This window comes from Balaenoptera borealis (genome assembly GCF_965194805.1).
Source record: "Balaenoptera borealis genome assembly, chromosome: 17".
NCBI lineage: Eukaryota > Metazoa > Chordata > Mammalia > Artiodactyla > Balaenopteridae > Balaenoptera > Balaenoptera borealis.
The window spans coordinates 72576828-72601981 of NC_138876.1; the positions used below are offsets into that span (position 1 = coordinate 72576828).

The window sequence follows — 25154 nt, forward strand, 5'->3', positions numbered from 1 at the left end:
TTGTGCTTTTTCCATTTTTCTTCCTATAATTGATTTTTTTCTTTTTTTAAAATTTAAATTTATTTATTTATTTATTTATTTTTGGCTGCATTGGGTCTTCATTGCTGCACGTGGGCTTTCTCTAGTTGCAGCGAGCAGGGGCTACTCTTCATTGTGCTGCACAGACTTCTTATTGTGGTGGCTTCTCTTGTGCAGCGCTGGCTCTAGGTGTGCAGGCTTCAGTAGTTGCGGTGCATGGGCTCAGTAGTTGTGGCTTGTGGGCTTAACTGCTCTGCGGCATGTAGGATCTTCCCGGACCAGGGCTTGAACCTGTGTCCCCTGCATTGGCAGGTGGATTCTTAACCACTGCACCACCAGGGAAGCCCCATGTAATTGATTTCTAGTTTCATACCACTGTAGTGGAAAATATGCTTGATATAATTTCCTCTTAAATTTGCTGAGACTTATTTTGTGGCCTACATGTGATCTCTCCTGGAGAACATTCCATGTGCACTTGAAGGAGTGTCCTTGTGTGGGAACATCCTTATGCAATCCGCGTGTGCCTAGTAGCTTTGGTGGGAGAGCTGGATCTGAAGTGAACATGGGCCACACCTTCCGCTGGAGTGCAGTGGCAGCTACTGCCTTGGTGAGAGGCGGGGCTGGAGTTGCAGAGGGGTTAGAGCCAGAGCCAGGTGCGAGCTGGGGCTTCTCCTATGCTCAATGGCATTCACTGCCCTACCGGGGATGGGGAAAGGGCCTGAGGGCTTAGAACTGCACTTCTTTGCTGATTTCACTTTTTCCCTGTAAAAACTGCATGCCTTGTTTAGAGGCTGGGTCAGGGCTAGAGGGGTTGGAGCCACACTACTGAGCTGGTTTTGCTCTCTCTCTAGCGTGTGCAGGGATGCATGCACTGGCAAAGGCTGCCTCTGTCCTGGTCAGAGGCAAGACCGGGATCCAACCCAGGCCTGCTCCCTCTAAGTGTGCACACTCTCATTGGCAATGGCAGCCTCTGCCTTAGTGGGAAGCAGCGTAGGAGCAAGAGGGGTTACAGCAAGAGCCTACTGCGTGCTGGGAGGTGCACTGGGGTGGTCCTGGCAAGCCAGCCAGAGCACCAGGCAGTTTTTAATCTGCTGCCGCAGTGCTGTGATTGGGAGTAAGCAAGTCTGTGAGCACACACTCTTTAAGAGTGGAGTCTTGGTTTCTTATAGCCTTCCGGTAAGCCCCACTGGTTTTCAAACCAGCTAAACGGGTGTGTCTTCCCAGTGTCAGACCCCAGGGCTGCAGTGCTAATATGTGGCTCGAACCCCTCTCTCCCCAGGGAGGATCCCCGAGACTATGCTATCCCCTTCCTCTTCTGGATCCCTTGCTAGGGGTGCAGGTCTCAACTAGATTGCTTCTCCTCCCTGCCTTCAAGACCTTGTGTGGGTTGTTCTTTACAGCCCTGGTTGTACAGGAGCCATCCTGCTAGTCTTGAGGTCAGTTTCAGTGATAACTGTTCTATATGTAGTTGTAGTTTTGATATGTTCATGAGGGGAGGTGAGCTGAGCAACCTTCTACTCTGCCATCGTGATCCTGCCTCTGCATGAAATTTGACTTCTAATTAAGCTCTAGTCAAAGCATAAGTCCAGAATGACAGAGACATTTAAAATCTAGACACTAAACAAAGTACAAGTAGAAGGAGATAATGCCATTCAACTCATTTAATATGGGTGCAGGGTGTTAACATCCACATTACCCCAAAGACCTACTTCCATCCCCACCAAGAAAGCAAATTCCGGGAGGACTGCGGCTGTAGGAAAGTGGTCCCATAACTGCTTTACTGGCTCCTACTGTGGGAGTCCTTCCCAAGTCACAAGAAGTACCAATGATAACCTTCACTTGTAAGTGATAATCTTCTCCACGAGACTGTGCTCACAATCATCTTTACTTTTAGTTTTCATCCGGATGGCAGCAAAAGACATACATGACTGAACTAAGGTGACTTACTATAATTTGCACGGCGCGCTCCTGTAGTACCATAGTCTGTCACTGTGGTTCCGCGCTCCCCTTTGAGACGGGCACCATTTGGCTTTCCTCAGGCTGTCCACAGTGCAGGTGAGCAGGTGGACTGCACGTCCTTGTCACGGGCCTCTCAGGGCCGCCTTCCTGTCCCCGCGTGCTCACACAAGTGCACATTTCCCGGGAGGTGCTCCCTAACTCACCCTGCCTGCCTCCCTGAGCAGCCCTACTTATTCCCACAGCCCTGAAGGGGCACACACTTCACGATTAGGAAAACCCCTTGAAGCGCCTTCCCCTCACCTCTGGTTTCCACGGAATAAAAGGCACTGGTGTAGCAGGATCCTTCCCTTGCTTCTGCCTAATCCAGCCTGCTTACACAGCAGGCCCGTCAGCAAACACGTTACGGCTAGCATTCCAGCTCGAACACACCTTCCCTTTCGGTGATTTACTACTACATGACTCGCGTTTCGGTTATGAACATTCAGAAAGTGCCATGTGCTGATTGAAGGTGTGAGTGTCCTTCATCTTCTGGCTAAATTTTAAACATAATCTATGCTCATCCCTTAATTTCATGAAAACATTTAAAGGAGGCAACAAACATAATAAGCGTAATTGTTCCAATGAAGAAGTAAACAGGAAAAGAAAGAAACAAAATGCTTGAGATATTTTTGGTTAGGTTCATAATAGCTTATATTACAAATTAAGCCCCAACTTGGTAACAGAGAAACCTTTCTGTTTTGCTTGCGTATATTGACTTTTGTTTTATTTTAATTAGGTAGGTAGTATTTTGGGAGGTTTTAGGTTAAAGATGATTGAAACATTAACAGCTGCTATTTGTTGAATTTCTTTATATCATTCCAACTCATTTTCTTGCATTTGACTAAAAGACTGAAATTAAACATACTATCCTCTATGTCCCATATTATTTTCAATTTTTATGGAAGATCAAAAAAACGTGCAACTTGCATTTATATACTCTCCATGGTAGAACATGGAAGAAAAGTTTATGCAGATAGAGGATATTAAAGTATAAAAGCTACCAAGATAAAAAAGACAATTTATTTATTTACTTATGAAATGGCAATTAGAATCGTCTAAACTTTACAGTTATTTTTTTTCTTATGAGATTCCCAAAGAAACTTCATAATAACACTTGCAAATGTTTCCATAAGAAGGAAAGTTTATGAAACATGTTTAAATATTTATGGAATGTTAAAAATGAGGCATTAATTGGCAAACAACTTAATTAAAATGCTTTCTCAAGTAATTAGCAACAAATACTTCCCTATCTGTTTTGCATGCCATTTGTCTTGTGTTTGTTAAACCCGCCTGTCAGTCAAACTTTGCTTCAGGTAATTTTTTTGCTCTGTGGGGAAAATCTTCAAAAATTACATCTGAATTTAAAATATTTTGATTATCATTTTTATCTAACAAGTTCTCTTTTTCACTTCATCTTCTATATGTCCCAGTAAACCACCATCCTGGGAATTTAGGGCCTGAAGATGAAATTCCGCATCAAGGCATAACTGAGTTTCCAAAAAACACCCTCCAGAGAACAAACTGAATCAATCTGGAATCAACAAACAGTGCAGTTAATTAATGAGAACACCATAAGGGAGCTTTTTTAAACAGTGTTGACGGCTGCTGCCTCAGGACCAATAGCACCAGAAGTTATTGCTGGTTTGAACAAAGTGACTCTTAGGGGTCCCCCAAGGCACCTCGTGCTTACGTTAGCTATTTACCACAACTTTTCCTTTTATTTGCACCCCAGGGGAAGTACAGTTATTTCCTAAATTACTTTTTAAGTGATGCTTATTCCTGCCAGTAGCCTGAGGTGCAACGAAGGTACCACAGAGCGAAGAAACACAGAAACCAAGTCCGAAACAGCACTGAACAGTCTGCAGAAAAATCCCTATACTGTAGGGTTGTTTTCCAAAGCACAAATCCTGAGATGGCACGAGAAGTGGCAGGGGCTCCTTTCTCCGGTTTGGTCTAACTCGGGGGATGAAGAGGGGAAAGCGAAGCTGCGGGGAGCATCAGAGGCAGGTGGTGGTGCTGGGTGTGAAGAGTTGGGAAGAGGTAAATACTCATCTCGGGCAACAAGCCTTCTTCAAACTAAGGCAACTGAAAGACACCTTATAATATAGTCATGCTACATCTTGTGGTTTAGTGGCACTGATCCACAAAATCTTACTGCCCACAGAATGTAAGTGTCTCAAAGGCAGGCAGCTGTCTTTTGTTCACTGACAACCCCCAGCTTCAAAAACAGTGCCTGGCACATGATAAGCACGCAAAACATAGTTGTTGAATGAATGATTCAATGATCAATGACTAAAGTGAGTGGAGTTTGGTAACAGAAAATCTTAGCTCTGCCAGTGATTCCCCCAGCAACTGAGAGGCACCTAAAGAAATCCTTAGTTTTTAGAATTAGCCATTTGTCATCAATGTCTAATGCATGCTACAAAAAATAATACCTATAAAATTCAGTCACTCCTTAAGTATCGATATAAAACCTAGTAGATATCATGTATTGTGATAGACTTGGAGATCAACAGTGATTAAAAGACAATTTGGTTCCTGCCTTGAGTTTGTAGTCTGATAGGGAAAGCAGGTATCAGTCTAATAATTATACCAATATATAATTAAGAAAATGTGATCAGTGCCTTAAAAACAATACAGGGGTCTATGAAAGCATATAAAAGCGTTCAGAAAATTGGAGTGGTTATATAAGGCAATTTTCTTATATGATAAAAATATTTTAAATGTAGAATAGATAATTTAAGGAAGACATGGGGCTTAAGGGTTCACAAAGCTAGACTAGTCATCTCCCATCTTTTCTTGTGAATTCCAATCCCATCCAAGCCTCTGAAATACGGTTATTCAAGATGTCAGCTGTTTCAAACTATGTTGTGCAGTTCCAAAACTTTCAAAACTTGTACACGCCCAGAAGGACTATTTTAGTAGAATAAGTAGGCATTAAATTCAGTAAGTCTTAATTCCTTTTCCTATAATTAGGATTTTTAAATATCTTAGAAAAAAAGAAGATTAATTCTTTAATTAATGAATAACAAAATATAGTTTCTAAACTTTTTGACTTTAAAAAAAGTTTAAGTTTCATATTAAGCACAGTAATAGGAAAAAAAAGATATTTGTTGACTGCTTTTTGTGCACCAAGAACAATGCTAGATTCTCTTACTCATTTTTAAATATTCAATTATAGTTTAGTCATCTGCTTTCTAGACAAGATTCCTATTTTTATACTCTTTTTTAAATCTATCTATCTATCTATTTATTTAATGTAAGACTGGATAAGGTGAAATAGTTCAAATCATGCTGGTGAACATTTTTTAAAATTTAAAGAAAAATATGGATACAGACACACAGACAGTAACAATCGGTTATATTTATTAATGTGTGTCCAGTGCATAAACAGCATTGGGCAAATGAAGTTGCTCTGTTGTTGGATGAGTAAGTGAGATATCTGGAGACCCCCTGATTTGTCTGGCTGTGTGTGTCTGTGTGCCTGGGAGAGGTGGAGACGGGGGAGGGAGACAAGCTGTTAGTATCCTACTGCTCATGCTTCATTCTTCCCAGTTCCTTTATTCTGTAGGCAATTTGCTACCTAATAAAGTCGAATTTCATCAATGATAGAAGTTACCAGAGTTAGTTAGGAACTGTAGCTTAAAAAGTGATGGTGTCATGAGAACTGGACAAAACAAAAAGACAAAAGAGCAGCTTGGATTTTTAGGCATAATCCACGGTGGGCACAGGCAAATGTTAGAGAGCCTACCTGATATTGAATAGGATAGCAAACTTCAAGGAGTACAGTGGTGGTGCGGGGCGGGGGAGGAGAGTTTACATAAATTGCTCTATTTTACTCCACTTCCATTCAGAAATAGCCAAGTGCTTATGTCTTGGTGAATGTGGCACTTCTCTTCACCTTGGTAGTCACACACACTCCTGATCTCTTCCACAAGTTTGGGAATTCCAGATGGTAAGGCACGTTACCTAAACTAATATGACATTCAGATCAGACTTGAATCCAAGGAAGAAAAGATCAGTAAAAGCTGGAAAGTTAAAGATCTCACTTATTAAAATAAGTGTTTTTAGAAATAAAAACTTATTTCCTTCATCTCCAAAGAATCTAATGTGTACCAGTCAATGATCAAAACACTGAAGACCATAGAGAAATAATACATGTGTCACAGAAAAGGGGACCTGGAGAAGAAAAGTGAAAATCAAGGCATTTGAAAAATAATTTTAAGGTGACAATATTTAAGAAAAGCACTAAATGAAGTATTTGCTGAAACAAGCGTTAAGAGACCAAGGATGGTAGAATTGCATAAAATGAAGACTGTAGAAGAATAGGAAGAATATAAAATGCATTAAGAAAAGCAAGGGAGGAAAGCATTAGGAAATTATTTTTGAACTCTTTCCATTTATATAAACACGTGATGATTCTCTGGCAAAGGGGAAGATTAATGTAATGCCATGAAGCAATAAAAATGGACAGGAAACAACTATGCTTCAAAAACAACAAAAACGTCATATTTTTGTGAAACTAGTAATGACTACACACTGTCCTCTTCTCCAGTAACGAATCACAAATCAAGGAACTGAATTAACTGAATTAAGTAGTAATTGTTTCCAGACTTTCAAAGGAAACAAATAAGTAGCATTCAACCATCACATATCTTGGCACGTAATATTCCATCTAAAAATTATGAAGCCAGGCCAGACACCAGAGGTAATCTACTAAAAGAGGAAAAAAATAGAAGTATTAAATGCAATAATCATAACCTCTACAAAAGCAGATAATGTTTGGCAGTCTGTGTAAATATTAGCGGATAACTAAATACCCTTAATCTTAAAGTAGAAGTTCCACAGAAAGTTTTACATGACAAAAAGAATATCCAATGTAACTGTAATTCTGAAAAAATAATCAATCTAATTCTACAGCATTCTGCAGATTCATTCTTGAATCTAGATTTAAGAGCCTAGGGCTCTAGGACAAGTCTTGGTTATTCTTATAGGCTGGGTTATATCTGATCTAAACCCATAAGATTCCCTTTAGCTTCACAGCAAGATGTGAATGAGGTTGTGGCTTTCAATCAAATTAGATTCCCAGATAGCCTGTTTCTCTGTGGGTAAATTGCTCTTCTCTAGAATTCTATTGTTAGGGTTAGTCCAGAATTTAGCCAAACTCCATGGTGGCAAGGACATCTGGGCATTTACCTCAACGTGTTCAACACGTTGTCAGATCGAGAGATATATATGCATCACAGAATGGAAACTTCTGGTTTCACAAAGCATTGGAAATACCTCCTAAGAAGAGAAGTGTCTGTTTGGATTAGATGGTTTCCAGTTAAACAGATGGGGTACCAGCCTCCTGGGTTTAAAACTGGCAGAACCTTTTAGGGCATTCAATAAAAGAATCAACAGTGTTTAAAGAGGAAGCAGAAACACTGGGGTCAAAAACATGACATATTTTCTCATGACAAATAATAAAGTTAACATATCTACAAGTTAAATGTGCCAAAAAATTTGATTCTTTGACAAAGTACAATTATATAAAGTAATGGAAAATTTGACTTCTTTTAGATGTCAACATTTTTGTCCTATAGTCATTCAATTTAGCATACAAATTTCAATTTTATAGAAAACATCTACTTTTCTATAGTTTAGAGTTAGAATTATCCATGATAATGTCGGCCTTTTCCTTCTACCATTCAACCTAGTCTCAAACTATAAGTAAGACTCAACCAAGAATGAGTTCAAGTTAATTTAATAATCACATATGGGCTACTAAATATGCTCCAGGTAGTATGCTAGTTTCAAAAGGTGAATAATACTCAGTCCCTTCCTTCAAGGATTCACCATTTAAGAATAAATTCCCTGCATTTTTCCTGTTTCTACATTCATCACATGGGCAAGACATTCCAGAAGTGAGTTCTAACCTGGAGGTATGATCTTCTTAAGAGTCTGACTGACTATGGACTTTCATATCCTCCAGCCTCTTATTTGAATATTGTTGATCTAGTAGAAGGAAACCAATTTAGAATCCAATACTTATAACAAGGGCTTTCAAGTGCTATTTAGAAATCTGAATCAAATATAGTTGAGGGAAGACAATGAGTTCATTTTTGCACATGTACTCTTGGATTCTTTTGGGATATCCACATAGACTATCCAGCATTCCATGTATCTGAGTTTAGGAGATAAATTTACAGTATAGATACAGACAGCAGGATGATCCACATATGGGTAGATGTTGAAGTTCTGAATGCAGATAACTTGTGTGTGTTAAGAACATACAGAGGAAGCAAACATGGTAAAGGAGTCCAAGAAGTTAATATGTTGTAAAAAAAGTCAAAGGTAAAGTATTTCCACAAGAGATTTAAGTGGCTTCAAATTCAGAAGAGTTCAAATAATATGAGACCTGATAAGAATGGATTGACTGTGGCAGTTTAGATACAACTGTTGACTTTTGTCTAAGCGAATTTTATAGTGAAGTGAGGAAGGAGCCTAGATTTTACAGAGAAGTACAGAAAAAAAAAATGAGTGTGGAACAGATAGATTTAAAGACTATCTAGGGATTTCCCTGGTGGCACAGTGGTTAAGAATCTGCCTGCCAATGCAGGGGACATGGGTTCGAGCCCTGGGCTGGGAAGATCCCACATGCCACGGAGCAACTAAGCCCGTGTGCCACAACTAAGCCCGTGTGCCACAACTACTGAGCCTATGCTCTAGAGTCCGTGAGCTACAACTACTGAGCCTGCATGCCACAACTACTGAAGCCCTCACGCCTAGAGCCCGTGCTCTGCAATACGAGAAGCCACCGCAATGAGAAGCCCACACCCTGCAATGAAGAGTAGCCCCCGCTCGCCGCAACTAGAGAAAACCTGTGTGCAGCAACAAAGACCCAACACAGCCAAAAATAAATAAATTAATTAATTAATTAAAAAAAATAAAGGCTATCTTTTGTGTAGCTTAACTATGAAGAGACAAAAAAATATATAAAGCGAGGACTAGAAGAGTATTCCAGTTTAAACAAGGAATTGGGGAGAGGTGTTATTTGTTGGTTTGCTTGACTTTGTTTGCTATTGTTATTTAATTAAAATTAACTTGGGTAAGATCATTAGAGAGAACTTGTTGAAAATGGGATGTTGAAAACCAAAAACTGAGAAATCCAGGAAAGAAAACACATTTTACAGAACTTCCCTTTATGATAGCAAAGGAAATTAAAGAAAAGAAGCAAAAATAAAGAAAAGGACTTTATATAAGACAGAGCTTTAGAAAAGCTCTAACTTCTGAAGACAAACTGCAAAATATATCTCATTTTGGAACAAAATTTTTAACAACTCAGTAGAAACTACTAAGCCAAGGAATTAAAATCCATCTAAAGCATACAAAGGCCATTAACCTTTGTATATCCAACAACACTGCATTTTAATACATAAAGGAGAAGGTGTTAAAAATATAAGGAGAATTAAACAAAACCATGGTGATAGTGGAACACTTTTTAAAACTCTTGTAGAATTTGGTAGGTCAAAAGATCAACAAATAGATAAACATACAGATAATTTGAATAACAGACTTGATTCTATATACATGAAATATTATAAAATTTAATAATGTACTAAAAAAGTGAATTGTCTTATCAGAAAAATGAGAAAGAACCATGAAAAGGTAATTCATAGAAAAAGAAGCATAAGTGGATAATATAAATAAGAAACATGCTCAACCTTACTACTAATCGAAGATGTGCAAAATAAAAACAATCTGAAACCTTACCTCCTTATAGATCTAAAAAGATTGAAAAACAATAATGTCCAGTGATGATGAGAATATGGGAATCTATGCAGTAATTTGCATTATTGGTGTGAGTATAAATTGGCACAGTTTTCTAGAGATAATTTGGCAATAAAACTAAATTTTAAACGTTCACACATTTTGGTCAAGCGATTCCACCTCTAATAATTTCTTCAGGAAAGAACAGTTTAAAGGTGTATGTACAAGGATGTTTCCTTAAGTGATGTTAAGAGAGTCATAAATTTAAATCAATGAGAGAGTTTTGCAAATATTAGAGATTAAATCAACTATTCTCAACTATGACATGAGAAATGATAATAATAGAGGAAAGCAGGTTAAGTGAAGAACAGTAAATAAATTATAATCCCACTTATGTAAATTTAAAATTTACATATGTGTAGCAGATAATAGGTTTTTTTAAATTGAAGGAATCTACTTTTATTTGGGGGATTGTGTAAGTGACTCTTAGGCAAATATGGAGCTTTGTGTGATTCACTTAAGGTTATCATTTCCTGGTAGACCAAGATGGTTGTGTCTTAGGTCATCAACTGCACAAGATTCAGATTTGCTCCCTGAGATCTGACGGTACTGACACCAGATGAAATGCATCAGAATTGCCTCACCAAGGTCTATGTCAGGGAAAACTCCTGAAATAAAATTACCTCAAAGAAAGAGTGAAAATAGCCTCATAAGCAGGGCTGAACACAAAGATCCCAGGATTTATGGAGGAGGATTGTTCCAGCAGAACCTCACAGAAACAACTTGAGACCTCATCACACAGGTGTTTGTGCTCCAGGAAACCACGGAATGTAGACAGAGGAGGAATACAAAGCATTTATTCAACAAATATTTCTTTGAGTGTTTCCTCCATGGCAGTTATTGTTCAAGGTGCCTATAATACAATAGTGAACGCAAAATACAAACATCCTTGTCTTCCTGGAGCTTACAATCTAGTGGGGAGAAACAATCAATAAACAAACATATTATATTGGTGATATTAAGGGCTACAAAGTGAAATACTGCCAGGAGGAGTGCAGGGGTAGGATAGGAGGATGGCTATTTTGTGCAAAGTAGTCTCTGAAGGCCTGAGAAGATGAATTTTGATGAGGCATCTGGAACAAGTGAGGAAACAAACCATATGGATATCTGGGGAAGAGGATTCCAGACTGAGAGAACAGCAGAGCCATACACCCAGAATGTGCTTCTTATACAAGGTACTTAGGAGGCCAGTGAGGATAGGATGAAATGAAGGGGGTGTGGAAATAACTGGAGATGAGAGATAGGAAGGGCCAGTCCTTATAGGGTTTCCTAGGCCATTTTTAGAATTTTGGCTTTTACTCTGCAAAAGAGAGGAAGTCGCTGGAGGATTCTGAGTAAAGGAAGCCCTTGGCTGAGGTCAGCACTGAGGAAATGAAAGTGTAATTGAAGGGACCACAGTGGTCTGCATAGTGGCCTCGCTCAGCCACATTCACGAGGTTATGGAGGATGTCCTTCAAGAGAGCACTACACAAAAGCAAAAACAATAGCAATAATTGACTTTTAAAATCAATTATTAATTTTTGGTATGTGTGGAGAATGGCTTTTACTCTTCCATTGAGTTTTAATCTTTTGCCATAATCATGTTATCAGGTAAAAGTTACAAAAACAAGCAGAATATAGACAAAGAAAATGTAACAAAGAAAAGAAGCAATCTAGGATCAAAATCACAGAAAAGAGTAAAGGAAATATGTAATGAGTACAGAGGAAGGACTTGGTTGGAATAGGCAAAGAACACATCTTTCTAAAAGATTGGAAGAAAAATAGAAGTAAGAAATAGATGTGTTTTTAGGCATGTTGATGGGAGGTTTGAGGAATTTCCATTAAGAAACTCTTAATCTCCTCTGTAACATATAAAAGAGGTTAATTGGCTTAGAGAAAGATTCTAGATGTTTGAATTGGGGACTTGAAGAGGTTGGCAAGCATTTGAAATAGCTGTAATGGGAAACGGTGCTGAGAAGGCAGCTGAAATTGAGAACCATAAAAATATAATGTCACCATTGCTCACATTTATGTGATTTTTTTCCAGCAGCCCCCAAGCATCTCAGAAATAGAAGTAGAGAAGGCAGATGTTTGGATTAAACCAAGTTTCAGAAGTGCAGCATAACAAGGAACAGGCTCTGGGAGACTTTAACTTCTGGCCATGATGTACTAACAGGGACTGGATTTGCCCACACACCTTAAAAACTATATAATTAGACAAAATACATGCAACAACAATTTTCAGACAATTGACAGATGCCTAAAAAACAGTGATCCCTGAGAAAAGGAAACAAATGAGGTGAGACCTATAGTTGTCCAAGCTAATTTCCCACAGAAACTTTCAAACCTTCAGTGCAAAGGGAAACTCAGTTAAAGCCCAGGGGTCTGGCTGAGTAGAGGAGACAGAGCTGGAAGTTCAGGAAGGCCAAGATGGCTAAAATTTGTTGGGAGGCGAGGAACTCAGAGAAAGGAATTACATCAAGATAGCTCCAGAGATCAGCAGAGGGCTTCTCTGGAGTGTGTGACTAAGTACTGATCTGCACCACATACATGGGAGGGATGTACCAGAGGCTGAGGAAAGAAGTATGAAGAAGAAAGAAAATCAGTGTGACAATATCTGGAGTTAACATGGGGTTGGGAAGAATCTGTGTTCTTCCAGAGTAGAAAGATTTCCAAATATAAGAAGAATCAAGTAGTATCTAGAAGGATATTGCCTCAGAAGTGGGCTCTGCATATGCCCCCAGAAAAGCTTAGAAACAAGCCTTGAAAGAAACAAACTGATTCCAAGTAACTGTGTCCCAGAGCAAAGTCTAACAATATTTAAAGAAACATAAATTATAAAATTTATGATACCTAGTATCTAAAAAAAGAAACCCTATTCATACAATGAAGCAGAAAAATAGAATTCAAAAACCAGGAGATAAATCAATCAATATAAACAGACAGAAATAGCAGGTTGAGAAAATTATCAGACTATTTAACACTCTCCATGTTAAATCCACTATCTCAGATATACTCCGTATATTAAATAAAGGAAATCATGAGCATGATAAGAAGAGTAATAGAATATATAAAAGAGACTTCTAGAGTGAAAAATAAGATAATGTGAAATTAAAAACTCACCAACTGAGATTAAATGCAGATTGGACACTGCACAAGAAATGATTAGTGAATTAGAACACAACAATAGAAACTATACAAAATGAGACAGAAAGATATGACTGAAAAAAGTCAAAATGCCAAATGATTAATATACAGGTAATTAGAATCACAAAAGGAAAAAAAAAGCAAAGAAATAATGGTAGGTAATTTTCAAAATTTGATGAAAATTATACTCAGAATCCAAGAAACTCAACAAAGACTGAGAAAAATAAAGATGAAGAAAACTACACAAAAATATATCATAATCAATTATAGAGAATCAGTGATAAAGAGAAAATACTAAAAGCACCCAGAGGAAAAAAGACTTATTATTTACAAAGGGACAAAAGAATGAGAGCAGAATTTACATTAGAAACTATGCAGGACTGAAGACTATAAATCAACAACTTTAAAGTATGAAGAACCAAAAATCTGTCAACATAGAACTCTATACCCATCAAAAATGTCTTTCAAAAATGAAGGCAAGACTTCTGGCCTCCACTTTGGATGTAGAATTCTGAAAAAGAATTCATTCCAATATTTACAACAAGAAAAAGGCCAATAACCTAAAACCATAATTTTTTCTTTGAACATATTAGAGAGCTGAGGTCACAGGACAATGAAGTAGCCTGAAGTCTAAGGAAAAAAGTGCCTCCAAAAAAAAAAAAGATTGGAGGAAAGACTTGCTCTCCTAGAGCAAACAATGGGGACCATATAAGCTGGAAAGAAGAATTTAGGCACAATTTTGACAAATTGCTAAATGCTGAGTGTAGGCTACCATGGAAGTATGGAACCCATGAGAGCTACAGACAAAGAGAAAAAACAAACTCATTGGCAAGCTCTTCCCCATGGACCTTCCCAGGTACTTGAAACATTGGGAACAAGGCAAGAAACCACAGAAAGCCTCTCATGTGGGGCTCTAGAGGAGGGGAACAGAAGATGCTATAGAAAAGGCTCAAAGCTGCCTTGATCCTTCTATCCTTTCTCCCCTACAGGAAAGAAAAAAAAAAAAAAAGCCATAGACTGCTGAGAGGAGAACACATGTCAGGACACATAAGGACACCTGTGAAGACCACACATGAAATCTAGAAAAGGGAACAGAAAATAAAGCCCTTCTACTAATGGGTGAAAAGCAGGAAAATATCCTGGGCCCAAATCATTAGTGAACCCTCACTGGTAGAGGAGCAGGATCCTGAGAAGACCCCCCACCCTGAGACCCAGGTACACCTGCCCAAGGTACATATCTACCTAGGATGCAGGCTCAACCAGGACTTAGAGAATGGTCCCTGTCCAGCCAACAAGGTCAATGTGCTAGAAAGGTCTAGTGAGGGGGTCCTTGTGTTCATCAGATTTACTAGTTTGAAGGTCTTTCCTTGACTGGGGCAGTTTCAGTACAAAGATAAAGGCAAAAACAAAAACAAACATTTGTTTGTTCTCTATATGTGTAGGTCTGTTTCTGTTTTGTTATATACGTTCTTTTGTTTTATTTTTTGATTCCACATATAAGCGATAACAGAGAGTACAAGATGGGGTATGGGATTAAGAGACACAAACTACTATATAAAATAAATAAGAAACAAGGATATACAGTACTGTACAACACAGGGAAGTATAGCCACTATTTTATAATAACCTTAACAGTAGTATAATCTATAAAAATATTGAATCACTATGTTGTACACCTGAAACAAATATAATACTGCAAATCAACTATACTTCAATTTTTTAAAACTCAATAAAAGATAAAATAAAAAATAGAAACACACAACAAAATCCCCAACATATTCCAATGAATGATAGAAGTCAGCTGAAAGTGGGAAGTAAAAGAATGAGTCCAGACTGCTCCTTGAGGAAGCCTAGAGTGAAAGAAAGAAGCTAGACAGGGCTAGAGAGACTAATATGTCAGGGAGAGTGGTTTACAGGCTCAGTGCAGTATGTCAGTTCAACAGGAAGTCATTACTTTTTTTGATATTCTTGTTCTGCCCTTGAAAAATTACAGTGCCATTTTCTTGTTTGCAAAGGTCTCAGTAACATTCCCCACCCCCAGTGGGATTGAAGCCTCTAAATTAATTGTCATGCACTTAAGTGATGTAGTGTGATTTTAAAAGATGCAAACTTTATCCCTAAAAATAATCCCAAAGAAAGTAATATTTCTAAATATTTGGCATAACACAGCTCCATCTTATTACAAGAAAGCATCAATTCAAATGTTCATCTTCAGAGTCAGTTTTATGAAAAGCTGAGACAAAAGCAGAATTTGTTACCATTGCCCTCCTTCTTCATGATCCTCACTTACCTCTCCTTTCTCACCCACCCAGATGCCCAGAGCCATCACAGGGCCCCTGGCTACCCAGGCTCCCTTTTTGTAGCTCTGCATAGGCCTAGTCCTCCTAAGTATAACTCTAAATCATGGTCCTATCTTTCCATAGTCCCTCCTGTCAAAGAAACTTCAGTGGCTTCTTGGTCCTGAAGAGGCTTACTCTCAAAGTATATTAATAACACAGGAAGGAAAACTGATTAAATCTATTCATATAAACATGTTGATGACCAATCAAGTGGAAGGTTTTGCCTAACCCCAAAGCACATACAATTTATTAGAGGTTATTCTCTTAGATGAATGGCATTATCTTTTATTGGCAAAATGTTGTATCTCAATGGAGATTTAAACTAGCAATGTAAAGAGTTAGAAAAATGACAATTAGTTTTAAGGATTTAAGTTTGTTAAGATTTTTCAGCATCTAAGGCTTTTATGATTTTCAAGGATTTGGGGATTATGAGAGTATCTCAATTAAGTAAAATTCTTGGGTAAGGAAGACAAAAGATAGGACAGCTTAGTAGATCTGAGTCTCTGAGCACAGCTAGTCCTTTGATCTACAGCAATGAACGTTGATTCGGTGTGTGTCTGTGTACTTGGTTTTTTGTTTTTTTGTTTTTTTATTAAGTAGGTTGTTTCACAGATATCCTAAGAAAAGAAGAAAACTATGAGGAGTTTGTTTGGTTTTTACAGCATCATGATTGTTTTCTCACTAAACAACAACATACATAATTCTCATCTGACATATTACCATGATGAGCACAAGTTGGAAAAAATTCTCCTTTTGGTTCAAAGTTAGGGAACATACTAATAATGAATATTTAACACTTCTGGAATTCTAAGAGATGCCTAAGAGGCATCTATGATGAGTCTGCTAATTTTCAAAAATAATCACTCCATTTTGTTTACACCCATAGTTTGCACTGCACATTTAAGAAGAATTTTTTTCTTCACTATTTAATTGGAACATGAGAGGTCTTGGCATCACTAGGTCCTATCCAGGAAAGACCACTCCAGACTGAAGAAAACCTGTCTAAGCCTAACAGGAAAAAAATAGAGAACAAAGGAAGGGTCCCCCTTCCTCTAAGGAAGAATGGTGAGACTACTGAATTTTTTTTCAGATGCTCTGTTTTCCTGGTTCATTCACAAGAAATATAACCAGGAAAACCGTTTTTTTCAAGAAACAAAATAAATTGTCTCTCTCTCTTCTCGCCTCTTTCTCTCTCTCTCTCTCTCATGCTTTCTGTTTTTATACTTTAGACATTTCTCATTATTTGCAAAATAATACAAAACATGTTCTTCACTATGGGGATCTGAAGAAACAGAGGTGTGGTCCTTGCCTTCAGAGGGCTCAGAATTTGGTAATAACGTAGGTTTTCATGGGGCTGAACTCTGTCCTTGTTATCTAGGTTATGATGGCCAAGTTAGTTACCCTCTCTGGACCTCAATTTTCCCATAAGTAGAACAAAAGAATTGAACTAGATAATTTTACTGCCCCTTACAGCTCTAACATACTAGCACTGCTTTGTTCTATTTTATCCCCGTACCTCTGGTTTCACTAGTTTAGTGCTTTAAGCCCCTTCTGAAATATTTTGTGGAAAATGGAAGTACTCAGTATAAATGAGTATTAAGTGAGTTAAATCTAGTCAAACTCATTATGTAATGATAAGGTGGTGAATTTGTTCTGCCCCATTCCTTCACCTAATTATATACACTAATCGCTATCTTCTATGAATACCACCTAGTTTAGTCACATTTCATGCTCAATAACACATACCAACTCTTTAAAAATTAAGAAATTACCATTTGGTGATTTAATTTAAGCTTTGGAATTTGAATATGTGTGTTTACTATAAAATCTATAATTGTTCATGTCTTTCAGCCATATCTTCTCATTTTTTTCTGCCAAATACTCTTGTCACCTACATGGAAATGCTGAGTGAGGACTGCCAAAAAGGTTTCAAATCAATATCTGAGCTTCCACCTTGAGAAACCAGGAAAAGGGCAAATTAACTCAAAACAATCAGAATAAAGGAAAAATAAAGGCAAAAGCAGAAATAAATAAAATTGGTACTGGAGGGAAAAAAATGAATGTGATCAAAAACTGGTTCTTTGAAAAGATCAACAAAATTGACAAACATATAGCCAAACTAGCCAAGATAAAAAAAGAAAACACAAATTACCAGTTTGGGCAATGAAAGTAGAGACATCCCTAAGACTTTATGGACATTATAAGGACAGTAAGATAATAATTACAAAAAATTTTATGCCTGTCAGTTTAACAAGATAGATAAAATGCATGAATTTCTTAAAAGACATAATTACTAAAGCTCATTCAAGAAAAAGTAGATAACCTAAATATTCCTATATCGTCCAACAGAGAAAACTTCAGACCCAGATAACTTCATTTGTAAATTATGTGAACCATTCAAGGACGAAATCGTGTCAATATCCTGCGAACTTTTCCAAGCACTAGAAGAGGTAGGAACACTTCCCAGCTCACTGTATGAAGCCAGTATTACCCTGATACTAAACCCAGATAAAGGTCTTACGAGAACAACAACAATAACAAAACTGCAGACCAATATCCCTTGTGAATATTGATGCAAAAATTCTCAACACAATATTGTTCAATTGAATCTATATAAAACGGATAATACATCGTAATCAAGTGGAGTTTATCTCAGGAATGCAGGTTGGCTCTCCATTCAAAAATCAGTTAATATAACTCACCATGTCACAACCCTTTTACTTCAATAGATACAGAAAAAGCTTACCTTGCACCATAAACAAAAATTAATTCAAAGTGGGTCATAGATCTAAGTTTAAAATTACTGGAAGATAAATACGAAAAAAATTAATGTAACAAAAAACTGGTTCTTTGAAAAGATTAACAAAATTGATAAACATAGCCAAACCAGCCAAGATAAAACTATATCTAAACCCAGCTAAACGAAATCTAAAATTATAAACATTTTTAAAAGAACTAGAAGAAAATCTTTGTTAGGCAAATATTTCTTAGATAAATCACTAAAATCACAATCCAAAAGGGAAAAATTGATAAATTTGATTTTATTAAAATTAACAATGTCAATTCTTTGAAAGAATGAAAAAATAAGTCACAGATGAGAAGAATATATTTACAAGTCACATTATCTGATTAAGGGCTGATGTTCAGAATATATAAAAATGCTCAAACACCAAAAACAAGAAACAAAAAATTTAATAAAAATGACAAAATATTTGAACAGACACATTACCGAAGGAGAGATACACACAAAAAGATGTTTAATGTCATTAGTCATTAGGAAATGCACATTAAAATCACGATGAGATACCACTGTACATCTATTAGAATGATTAAAACTCAAAAAACCGACAATAACAACAAAAAGTGCCAATACCAAATACTGATGAGAATATACGCCAGCTAGAACTCTCACTTATTGCTAGTGGGAAAACAAAATGGTAGAGACACTTTGGAACACAGTTTGACATTTTCTCATAAAGTTAAACATGTACTTATCATATGATAGGAAATTCCTTATTATTATTTTTTTTTGGTATTTTCCCAAGAGAAATGAACACTTGACGCTTATGCAAAAACCTTTAGGCAAATATTACAGCTTTATTCACAAACACCAAATCTGAGGACATTCCAAATGCCCTTTGGCTGGCAAACAGATAAACGGTGGTACAACTGCCGTTTTGGGAAGTTTTGGGATTGGTGGAACAGTTCTGTATCTTGACTGTGGTGGTGCTAGCACAACCACATGTATGCATCAAAGCTCACAGAAATGTATACTTTAACAGGTGAATTTTACTGTATGTAAATTATATTTCAATACAGCTGACTGAAAAGAGAATAACTGTGGAGATAATTATAAACAAGTGTATACCTATAGGCCAAAATTTTTTGTACTTAAAAAAATTTTTGATTCACCTAATAAAAACACACATACGCCCGTTGATGATTACTCCTACGTCTTGGACTGTTTGATACAGATATTAACAAAAAACATATGGAGATATAAGTATAAGCCTGTCTATTATGTCACTGTGGATTAGGGAAAAATCAATAAATTAATGTATTAAAATATAAAGGACGAAATGACAATCATTACGGGAATGGTTAAGTAAATTATTGTGTGTGTATACACACACAAACACACATATACATGTATAGTATATATATTACATACACTATATACTATATATATACACTGTGGAATATTGTGCTTTTACGTTGCAGAAAAATGTATACAAGTATGACCCCCTCTGGAGGTTAAAAAAGAAAGAACAGAAGAGAACGAAAAAAGAGAGATAAACTGTTAGCCTAGAAAAAAGGTATAAAATATTGTACATACCTGACAACATTTGTCACTTCAGGAGGTTGATTTGAAAGAAGATGAAAGGATTATTAATTTTATACAAGTCTGTGTATTATTTGACTTTATAATGATCATAAATTGCTTCTGTGTGTGAATAGATCTAACATAGTAAAAATAATTAAATGAAACAGCTTTTTGAATACCGTACCAAATAGAGTTGAGATTAATGAAATCAACATACCACGATATTTGGTACAGTGAGCTTTAACTTATTAGACAACTGGTAGCATCATGGTCAAGAACATGGACCCTTGAGCCAGATCTTTCAGTTCAAAAGCTGGTTCTACTACTATGAGCTGTGTTACTTTAGACATATTACTTAACCTCTCTGTGACAACTTCCTCCTCTATAAAAGGGACTAATAAATAACAGTACTTAACTCACAGGATTTTTGGAAGATTAAATGTTACACGTATGTTAGTACATATAAAGAGCTAAGTACAGCAACACTCAATAAATGTTTGCTGTTATTAGTAGTAAATCTGAGATTTCAAGTCATTCTACAATTTCAAGTAAAGAGTTAAGATCATGATTGCTTCAACTAGATTATCAGAATTTAAGCAAGTCTCTTTTTCTTAATTAGTCAAGTGAAAGAAACAATTAAAAATCCATATATCCAAAACCATAGTACTGAAATTGTCTTTTCACAAAAAGGGAAAGTACTCCTTACTCGTAATATAATCCTGTATATTAAGCCTGACACTTCTTCCTTTTTCTTCACCGCCTTATCCAAAATTGTGCCCAGGTGCAGAAAAGGATTTGAGTTAGTAGAAGGGAATTCACGGCCATCTAAACTCCATATGGTCACAAGAGATATCAGAAAATGAAAGAAGGTTCAGTCAAAAAGACACTCGCAGTAAAACTGAATTTTTAAAGCTACATCTGTCACATTATTTGTGCCACATGAATCATTTGGTTGCAATGAGGACAAAAGGAACTCAGTGCTAGGACTACAGGATGTGTGTGTATCCGTGTGTGTGTGTGCGTGTGTGTGTGTGTGTGCGTGTGCATGTGCCTTTCCCACAGAACATATGTTATCCCACTCGGATTTTGCCAAAGGTGAAGTTGGATCATGTAACAAAATATAGTGATACACAATCAAAATGTTGGGGTTTAGTCCTCATCTGAAGAACAGCATTTGATTTGAATTTGGATTAGGCAGCTTTGTTGACACTTTCCTACGACTGAAAAAAAAAAAAAAAGATGTTTTTATCTTTTCTAGATTAGCTCTTCTTTTTCCCTCCTCCCCTTGTTTGTGTCATTCAACGACAAGAAGGGAAACTTTGCAGACAATAAATGCAGCCGAACCACGAAAAAAAAAATAAAATGGAATCGCTCTGCGACGTGAATGGTGTGGCTACAGCAAGGCAGATCCTGGAGCGCTGGAATCGTATCATCCCGAGCATCTGCAGCAGCCTCCTTGGAGAGTGCATACTAATCATCTCTCTTCATGGTCAGTAACCACATAAGGATGACACCAGACAATGCCAGTGGTTTTGGTCCTGTAGCATTTGTATGCTTCCCCGCAAAGATAGTCATGCCAGATAATATTCGTCAACCTCGTCCTTGGTCTTCTCTCCTGATTGAGGCAGATGTTTATTTTCCATCTGTACTATATGTCAGTGCAACTGCAGCCTTCATCTGGCAAAGGGTGCCTGTAATATTATGCGGCCATCACATAAGCTGCTGGAAAGATTACTCTGGTGAATAAAATCAGTTTATGGCTAAAAACATTTATTCTTCATTTTGATAAGCTCTTAACAAATGGAAATTTGCCTTCTTACACTTTTGCCAAGCATAGGACTATGTTTATTTCTCGCTATATGGGTCACGAAGGATTCCCAGCTGTTAGCTAGAGTCAGTTGTGCATTGCTGCACTCTACAACATCTGTTTCACAAAAACAGTATCCAGCTTTTAGCACTCAAATGGAGGTTATACCATATGCCGGCAGACCACTCAGTTTTTACCTTGGGAACTAACTTTACTCTAGTCAAGGTAACAGAGGAAAAACTGAATATTTAAATGTTACCCGGCTTCAGTCACATCTTCATGTGTACCTATCATTTCCAACTATATATAGTAAAGTTAGTTCCAAGCATATACCACAAGCTGTTCCTCTGTTTAATTATTAATTGGAAGAAAGTTTGTTTGCAAAACAGTTGAAATGTATTTTGTGATAGACGCTGCTGTTGAAAGTAGTGCCATAAGGTGATTTCGCAAAGAGAGCATTCTGTTAAAATATCGATTAATATTAGCTATGGACAAAGCAAATCAGGCTTATAGCCCCTAAGTAACGTGTGACATTATGGAAAATTACAGAATACCAAATATTTTTTTATGTTACAGAATAGTCTTCATTGCTTGACTTTTGTCTTGGTTCCCTTATCTTTCCCTTATCTTAGGCTAAGATAAGGGAAAATAAAACTTGTGTTTTCAGTTTATGCGAAACTTAAACTTTAAAAAAACATGTATTCAAATGCATATTGGTTTTCAAGTTTATATCCCTGTTAGCACAGTCCTTAAATCTCTACAAATTTAGTTTTTAAACTGATATTTAGCCCTGTTTGTTTCAAAGGCCCTTTCCAAGTGCTGTGATTCTACAGCAGTATATAATTATTACTCAGAAAAATCTATGTTTTCCCCCACGGGCAGAAGGTTCCTTTGATGCTATAATAAATGCTAAGAGAAGCAATTTTCCTGAGTCAAAACTCTATTATGAGTCCAGAGCATCAAGAGGGCCTTATCTGCATGAGAACCACTGGCCCTGCCCTGAAGGAGGAGGGGCCTGCCTGTTGCCTGACACACCTGATGGCTTTAACACTTTGATGGCCCTTGAGATTGCGTCATAGAACCACTCTTCTTTTTACCAATAAAGGAAGAATTATTTAAAAGGAAAAAAAAAATATAGAGGGCCTTATCTGAACCTCAACTGGGGAACATCTTAAATTTCCTGATTTCATTTTCAAAGAAAGTAAGAAATATGTCCATCTGGGGGCTGATTCTCCATAGAGACTCCAGAACAACCAAGTCAGAAACTATTCAGTAATGACCACAACAAATTATTAGGTTATTTGGATTATCCCTTTGTGAACTTGCATATAAGATAATAAATCCATCTCTGGAATAATCACACGACTAAAAAGGAGAAATAAGATGGGTTATTAGCACGTGCAGGTTATTCCAACCTTTAAATTTAGTTGCCTTCTACTTTAAAGAACTGGCTGTTTCAAAAGCTAAGTTAAGGCCAGTCCTGGGTAGAAATGTGAATTTTTTTCAAGTTCATTTTGGTCCCCTCTGTAGCTAAGCCCCTCTCTCCTTTTCTTAAAATCTCCTGAAGTTGTCCATCTTTTGAGTTATACCCAATGAACTTCACTTCCAACTATTTATCAACAAAACTTTTTGAAATATTTGCTAATAAAATTCAAGTCCCCCCCCCTTTTTCCAGAAATAGTTTTATTTTTATAGGTAAACTTGGGAAGGAGCAATGGTGAGAATGAGAGTGAGAATGGTAATAAATGACGAATAACCTTGTTCACCAACAAGTACCTAGATGACCAGTGTGACTGTTAGCTGCCCACAACTTGACAACTTTGACTATAATGAATAGAAATTCTGACACAGTCATATCCAACGAAGCCGAGGCAGGAAGAGCAGGTAGATCTGACAATGAACTCAAGGTGGAAACTGGAAAACAGTAATCAAAGTCATTCTTTCCATCTCTCTGAGGCCATGCAGTCTTTGCTTTTCTCTGCAGCAGTGCACGAGATACGCCCAAAACACATGAGCGTGCACTGCAGGAAATGGCTGTGTAAGCCTTGACTCTACACAACTTCAGTCTCCAGTCTGATGGGGTTCTGATTCCAGATTCCCAGGAGAGAGAACCTTATTGGCCCAGGTGGAGTCCTGTGTTCAAGACTGGTTTATTCAGAGACAAGTGACCTTGTAGAAATAACATCGAGAGAAGCCCGTTCCTTCATTAGGAGTCATGAGGGGTAAACTGCTCTCAGAAAGAAGGCTGTGGACCAAGAATGCATTGCAATAAGTGTCTCGTATACCACCCTTTCCTGGAGGTGCTAATAAGCACCAAAGCCACCTTTGGAGAGGCAGCTCGGTGGTGTGGTTGAGGAATGTAGACTCCACAGCAATGGACCCTAGCTCCAGCCATCTCCATCCAACCTAATCTCAGTGCCTCACTCTCCTGGCTTATAAACTGGGGACTGCATCCCTCATGCACTTGCTGTGAGCATTAAACAACTTGTAAAGCTCTTAGAATAGTGCCCGGCACACAGGAAGAGCTACCTAAGTATGTATAAATGTTGCTAGAAAAGATAATAAAAGCACTGTGGAAATATAGGAAAATACTACTTTTTGGGTAACATAGATCATACCACAATTTCTTGATCATATTCAGCACTAGGTATACACCCTTCCTTGAGAAAGCTATCATGTTAAGAGACTGATGTCATGAGAGGCTGGAGGGTATAAAGAAAATCAGGCTACAAAATATAATCATAATGGGGCGAGGAAAGAGCTTAAGATCTAAAATTTGAGAATCATTACATATACTTCTTATCTCATTGTAAATACAACAGGATGGAACACTGCCTTTGTATTTATTCTGAGGCATTCTTAGTATTCTGTGGGCACTTGATAACTGTTAATAATAGTAACTGTCACCTAAGTTAAATTTTCCTTGTGGATCAAAAAAATACAGAAGTCTTATGTCATCTAACAGAACAGTACTCACTAAACACCAATTTGTTTATTTTCAACTAATTAAATACTGCAAGACTTTATGGAAGAAAGAGGAAATTGTCCCTCTCATAAAGATTCTTATGTTACCCAGATATGAATATGGCAAAGATGCAGAAGTCAGGGATGTGGTTTTCTCCTGACTAAGGAAGTACCTGGGGGATATTAATTAGGTGAAGGATATGATGTGGAGAGGGGGTTGGGAGTGGTGCTTAGAGAGGGAACAAAGCCCGTCCATGTCAGAGAGAGCAATTTAATAAGCATTACTCGAGTCCTTATACTGCAGTTGGCAAGTTGATAGGTAAATCTTTTTATTTGCAGTACATTAAAATTACCTCTTAAGATGTCTGTCTTGCACACATGCCATAAGTTCTGGGAAGGCTGAGGCTGTGCCATTTCATCACCCCCCTCTTCCCAATATACTTGAACATAGAAAGAAATGAATGAATGTGTATTGAACTGAACTTGATGTACAGCTTTACAGGGGTCCTAACCTAAGAGGCCTTGGAAGAAGGACATCCTGGAGCATCAACAGCGAGCCACAGGGGATGAGGAGGAAGTGGGGTCTATCTTAATAAAACCAAGCTGGGTGTAGAGGTGCCCTTCAAGAAGGGGTCTCATAAGCATGACAAAACCAAGTTTGATTGAGATCAACCAAACACATTATGCAAAAGATTGCCAGTCATGAGAGGGGAACAGGAATAGGCGTTTCAAAGCAGTGGCACTGCTCAACATCACATAATGGCGA

General features: G+C 37.5%; 2 protein-coding genes across 23 annotated transcripts in view; one reads left to right on the forward strand and one right to left on the reverse strand.

The window, feature by feature from the left end:
• LOC309615363 (uncharacterized protein) overlaps positions 1 to 20940 on the forward strand; it is a gene marked incomplete at its 5' end in the record, with an annotated part of 179177 nt that extends 158237 nt beyond the window's left edge. Inside the window, one exon of the mRNA XM_082364869.1 lies at positions 20876 to 20940. Within this exon, the coding sequence (XP_082220995.1) occupies positions 20876 to 20880 (5 nt within the window). The 3' untranslated portion in view covers positions 20881 to 20940. The remainder of the gene's footprint in view (positions 1 to 20875) is intronic.
• Positions 1 to 25154, reverse strand: part of LOC309615355 (uncharacterized protein) — a 282265-nt gene that overhangs the window by 196367 nt on the left and 60744 nt on the right. For 2 of the 22 annotated variants that reach the window (XM_082364855.1, XM_082364854.1), the window contains exon 3: positions 7114 to 20837. The exons of 13 other annotated variants lie outside the window; for them this stretch is intronic. In XM_082364855.1, the coding sequence (XP_082220981.1) occupies positions 20774 to 20837 (64 nt within the window). In that variant the 3' untranslated portion in view covers positions 7114 to 20773. Of the gene's footprint in view, positions 1 to 7113; positions 21354 to 25154 lie in introns of those variants that run through there. 7 more of the 22 variants (XM_082364859.1, XM_082364857.1, XM_082364858.1 and 4 more) reach the window with 5 other exon arrangements.